The sequence below is a fragment of the Cynara cardunculus genome (assembly GCF_001531365.2).
Source record: "Cynara cardunculus var. scolymus isolate 2C chromosome LG 8, CcrdV1, whole genome shotgun sequence".
Classification (NCBI taxonomy): domain Eukaryota; kingdom Viridiplantae; phylum Streptophyta; class Magnoliopsida; order Asterales; family Asteraceae; genus Cynara; species Cynara cardunculus.
This window is the reverse complement of record NC_037535.1, coordinates 8,570,947-8,577,376: the sequence shown is the minus strand read 5'-3', so window position 1 is coordinate 8,577,376 and position 6,430 is coordinate 8,570,947. Positions and strand designations below refer to the sequence as shown.

General features: G+C 33.1%; 1 protein-coding gene across 1 annotated transcript; it reads right to left on the bottom strand.

Moving 5' to 3' along the window:
* Nucleotides 1-3,074: 3,074 nt before the first annotated feature.
* LOC112517348 (AAA-ATPase At5g57480-like) lies at nt 3,075-4,799 on the bottom strand. Its single transcript, XM_025124748.1, has one exon. It carries the CDS (start codon nt 4,786-4,788, stop codon nt 3,220-3,222), a length of 1,569 nt encoding a protein of 522 aa, XP_024980516.1. The 5' UTR covers nt 4,789-4,799; the 3' UTR covers nt 3,075-3,219.
* Between the last annotated feature and the right edge of the window lie 1,631 nt (nt 4,800-6,430).

Here is a 6,430-nt window from a genome sequence, read left to right as displayed (position 1 = left end):
ACGGTTTGTACAAATTGAGTGGTTTGCATTTGATCGCTCCCCTATATATAGATATATAGATATATATATATATATATAGATATATATATATATATATATATTTAAGGAATAATCATATACAAACTCAATAAATGTTACAAACTTACAAACCCATTTTCATGTGTTGTTTAAAACACATGTGAAACATACAGTATTCATTCAGTGTTGTTTCATATATGAAACATTCATAAGCGTTTTTGCTTATGGAAAAATACACTAAAATACATCTATATATGCAACATACACATACAAGCATAAAATGTTTGGGGCTTAGACAGAATTAGAGATTTTAGAACCTCTTTTAATGGTTTTTCTGAAGTAGGAGCTTCAACCTATTAGACGGTTTGGATTGGTTTCTCCACGCGTTGGTAACATTTATCAGATTTGCATTTGATTATAATTTGGATTTGCAGTGTGCTCGAAAATGTTAGAATAAGTGTTTTGTATAAAAAATTAATCATAAATAATATTTTGTTTTGAAAAAATAAGAAACCAACTTTAATTATGTAACACGTATTTGATTATTTTGTTTTTTTGACTCAACCAATAATGCTCATCCATCTGGTCCCCTAAATATACTTGCAATGCTTCTGCATCATGGAATTTCTGGAGAATCTAACCGTCTATTGTTTTAAGCACATAATATATTAATTTTAAAAATTATATTTCTTTATAATTATTGGTCAATGTTATCATGTGCAAAATTCAAAAATATATATCTACGTGTATAATATTTATATATAATAAGCATAACATCTTTTTGATCGTAGATCGACCTCTTGTTTTTAGATATTGCCATCCAATAACCCTTTTAATACATAAGGATAAATTATATCCAAATAAAATGTAATTTATTTTTATTCAGGAAATTAAACATCCTAAAATTAATTTTAATATCCAAAACAAATGAAAAAGTCAAATAAATGTTTTTAAAAAAACTAGAAGAGTATTCGCGCAATGCAGCAAGACACATCTCGATTTTAATGTTCTATTTTATTATTTGTTTATGTCAATGTTATAATACGATTTTACGTGTTTTTAAAAATATAATAATGATTTTATTTTTGAATAAAATATAAATTTGAAAAAAAATATACCAATGTTAATATCAAATCAACTATTTAAAAGTTATTATTTTTTATGTAATTTCTTTAATTTATTTTTTTTATTATAATTTAATTTAAGTTTAATAACGAAATAATTTATTTTTAGTTTAATAATATAACATTTTATAAAAAAATAATAATTAAGTATTCTGTTAGAACTCAATGATTATCCTAATTATATTTTAGATTTTTATATTTAAAATAAGACGTTTATCCATGTATTTGATTATGTTTATCTGCAGTTAATTATACAAATTCAGTTATGAAACTTTAATAAGTTGTACTTACACACAATCTACTTGTAATCTTAAGTGTTAAGTAATATGCATTAATAAACAGTACTTTACGCATAAAAAATGGTTTTTAAGAGTTTTTGTCAAATGCTTTATAATATAGTATAGATATAAATACATTATTTATTTTGTTCATAATGTTATATAATAAGTTTTTTTACTGTATCGAATACATAGTATATTTTCATAACTAAAGATTTGAAAACAGTTCCTCAAAATAAGAATCAAAACACAGTATATTTAGGTTTTGTTTGTTTTTTAAAAAAAAAAAACTGTTAACAGCCTCTTATGTCTGATTCGTTAAGAGGTAAGGTCATTCAGACTGATTGTTTTTTTTAATTTTTCAGAGACACTTATATCTTATTGTTCTCTTATTTGATAAGAGGTAAACCAACTTTTTATTTGTCTCTTAGTGTTCTTCAGACCTTCAACAATGACATTTCTCAATCGTTTAACTTTAATCGATCATCTCTCTCAATCGATCCTTAGAACAATCCTCCCTTCTCTCAATTGATGTATTTTAATAAGATTTAAATGTGTTAAATACAATTATTGATATATTTTCTTTTAAGTGAACGCTAATTATACGATTTAGATGTAAATTTTATAATGATGATGAATGAATATGTGAAATTATAAAGATCTATCTATAAATTCAACACTACAAATTTTAATGGGTAAAATAGACAATTTAAACAAATTTTGATGTTTATCAGTTTACAAAACAAACAGTCTTATTGATTCGGATTTCAGAATTCACCACCACATCTTATAAATCATAAGTGAAATAAGATTTCAAACTTATCACCTCTTAAAAAACAAACATGATCTTAATTATTTAAAAAAATAAGTTCTGAAGTCACAAACTATTTTAGATAATAAAAAAACCAAATAAATTCATATATTTCAATCGAATATAAAATCAAGGAGAAGTGAGACCCTAAAATGAATAAAAATAAAAGCAAGACAATTATTTAAGTTGTGAACAGCAAATAGGATATAATTGTAATTTGTAAAATAATTATTATATATAATAAAGATTTATCCATTAATTAAATAAGATATTATATAAAATAAAATAAAAAGAGGCAAAGAGAGAAAGCACATGGAGATCAGATCAGCTAAACTCATATTGTACAGTAGATAAAAATATTATATCATCATTATTTTCGATAAACGACTAAATAACTAAACTAATATTAAACATGATGATCATATCATACTTCCTTCTCCTAATTTATATTTTACACCTTTTTCTTTAAATAAAAAAATTCATATTTTTACAGTAAAAATAACATTCTGACGTTATATCTATTTTTTCTAGTCACTAACAACACTATAATAAAATACATAATAATTTATATAGCTTGTTCATTTCTAGTCAATGATTACAAATTAAGTGTAAATCAAACACTGCTCAACAATTAAACAGACAGATCTCATGAATGAACGATACCCTCTTTGATTACATATCTCGGTAGTGAAATGACGACGTTTGAAAAAATGTTATTATGGTACTGGAACCCAAACGGGAGCGGATTGGATCGACGAGGGACTAAACTTGACTAAAAGATTATTTTAGGGGTGATTTGTGTAGAAAATAAAAGAATAACAAAAATGTTGTGCTAAAGATGAAGGACCAAACATGTATTTTGATTTTTTTTTTTCCAATTTTCAATATCCAATCCCCACCCAAAATTCCCATGTCCCAAAACCCCTGTTTTAATGGGAGTAATAATAATTAATTAAACCCAAAAAATTACAAAAAAATGGTGATTAATTTAATTAATCCCATTATCCTCTTTCCCACCTTTCTTGTAATTTAGCTCCACCTCATGACCACCACCACCACCACCACCAGTCGCCGCACCACCAACTTCTTTCGGACTATCCAACGCCCTTTTCTCCTCCTCCTCCGCCATCTCCTCCTCCTCCGCCTCCAACCGCCGCCGCCTCCTCACCGACTTTTTTTTCTCTGCCCTACTCCTCAACGCCTCCAACACCTCCCTCAAAGCCTTGTCGTTATCTCGCCGGTTTTTTATCAACACCTCGCTGATATCCGCCGGCGTCATCTCCGCGTCATCGATTACCGCCGACAGCTTCTCCAAAATCTCTGTTCCGACGTCACACCCCAAGTAATTCTTGAGCAGAATCTTGAGCGATGGGAAAGAACAGTAGTTCATGAAGACGTGCATATCCATTCGTCCACTCCGTAACAATGCCGGATCAAGCTTCTCAATGTGATTGGTTGTGAAAACGAATATCCGCTCCGACCCGCAACACGACCATAACCCATCTGTGAAGTTTAACAAACCCGAAAGCGTAATAGAGTTACTGTTCTCCGGATCGCCGGGACCACCCAGTCCGCCGGGCCCATTTCTCATTTCTGAACCTCCTTCGCCGTTGGTCTTTTTACGATTTGTCAGATTTATGGAACAGTCAATGTCTTCGATTACGATGATKGATTTSGAACTMGTYTTCATRAGCAAYTTCCGGAGCTCCRAATTCGTSTKWACYTCRGTWARTTCGAGRTCGTAAATGTCGTACCCAAGGAAATTCGCCATTGCAGCGATCATGCTTGACTTGCCGGTGCCGGGTGGACCATACAAGAGGTAGCCACGTTTCCACGCGCGTCCTGTTCGTTTGTAAAATGACTGACCGTCGGCGAAATCTCGGAGATCGGACATTATCTCTGCCTTTTTGGTCGGATCCATTGCTAGGGTGTCAAATGTGCTCGGATGCTTAAACGGCACCGATTCCCACGGATGTCCGCGAGAATCGAGAGAGCCGCCGCGGGAATTCGTGTACAGCAACCTATCCTGATTCTTCCTTCGGATTTCGTTGGCTTTCTCAGTGATGAAATCGAGATAAGCTTCGAGGATGTGAGGTTTATCCCTCTTGTTGATCCGGAGCGTGAACCCACGCTTCTCCTCCGGCAATGGCCGCCACGAGAACGTCTGCGATTGTCGGGGAGTGACGATGTGTTCCCAGACGACGGAAACGCCGTTGAAGACGTCGCAGAGTCGGTCGTTGTTTGAAAGGCCGAAGGTGATGGCGGAGGAGTTGAGACCACGAGTAAGTGACAGACGGTTGGAGGTGGGGGCAGTGGTGGTGGTGGATGAAGCGGAGGAGGAGAGATAAAGCTGGACGGCGTTGTAGAGTTCGTTGGTGTTGACGCCGTCGATCTCGGTGATTTCGTAATAACAGTAGGAGGAGAAGCAGTTGAAGAGGCGTTGAAAGAGTTTAAGAAAGGCAAAACGGAGCTCCGGTGGGATGACGGTGTGGAGGAGGGTTTGACAGAAGGCTAAAACACCCATTAGAGAGGCCATGGTCGTCCAGAGCTCCTTCATGGTGATGATGGGGGTTAATGGTAGAGATCGATCGATGTCGAGAGCCAGAACAAGTGGTTAGAGGGATTTATAGAGATGAGTACAAGTGAATACTAGGTGACTTGTGCTAACAAGTTTAGTCCGTGACTAAAAGACAACACTTCCAACCTATATTTTATTTTCATTCAATATTTGGCCTCTTTTTGTTTTAATTAATTATTTGAAAATATTTAATACAAAAATTAATTAAACTATATGATTTCATCTTTTAGTTATTTTTTTTAAATTACAAAAATAGTCACAGATTCGTAATCGAGTGATTTATGAAGGGGTTAAAGTATAAGAAATAAATGAAGTTTATGAACCAGGTCCTTAATTGCAGGGAGCAAATATATAAATTTGAAAACAAGACATTTTTGCGGACCTATTAACTAATTTACATATTTGGTTCTTGTAACTACGGACCTAGTTCAAAAACTTTATTTTTTACACTTTGACACATCTAGGACTGTAAACGAACCGAACGAACATGAACGGAGGCTTGTTCATGTTCGTTCGTTTAACTTAACCGAACACGAACGGTAAACGAACGAAAATAATTGTATTCGTATTCGTTCGTTTAGAAATCAAGTGTGTTCGTGTTCGTTTATGTTCGTTCGTTAACAAGTTAAACAAACGTAAACGAACGAACATAAACGAACATGTTTAAACGAACATAAACGAAAAGGCCTAACGAACATAAACGAACAGGTTTAAACGAACATAAACGAACAAGCCTAACGAATAGAAACGAACATGCCTAAATGAACATAAACAAACGAACACCACTATTTGTCATTCAGTTAACTATTTAACACCAATTGTCCATAGTTTAAACATACACAAATCAATAAACATTCATCAACCATCATTAATATACCAAAAAAAAAAAAATCACCATCATCATTTGAAAAAAAAAAACAATCCTCTCATCATCATTTGTCAGTTGTCACTTCATAGAAGTTCAATATATATCATATCATCAATTTCCTACAACAAACAAACAAAATAATTATTAGTTATTGTCAGAAAACAAGTATCATAATTGATAAGATTAAGCAAATTACCTTGGTTTTCTTTTTGTGTAGTCCATAATGATGACGATACCAATCAGCTCCGCAAATGAGCATATCTACCGTCTTTGTCCCTAAAGAGGTTCGATGAGCATCGATAACTCTCCCACCAGCACTAAAAGCTGATCCTGAAGCAACAGTAGTTATCGGAATTGCCAAAACATCAGCAGCCATTTTAGACAAAATTCTGAACTTCAGATTTTTTTTTCCTTCCACTACTCCAAGGCATCAAAATATGCACCTGAATCACCAATGTACACGCCTTCTTCTAAATAAATGTCTACCTCTGACTTCATTCTTGTAAAAGTTTTAACGCTTCTGATATGTTGATCATACTTTGCCGTGCCACTCTTGATACCAACTCTAGAACTTAACTTGTTCTAACCACTCTTAACTCCACGTTCACTCTTGTCAGGTGCACTACTCATTTGAACAACATTAGTTGTTTTATGTTGTTCAACATACTCTTCAAACATTTTAGTAAGAGTATCTTGAACAATTTTCATTTGCTTAGGTGCCTCATCTGCTGAATAAATGGAACTAAAAGAGAA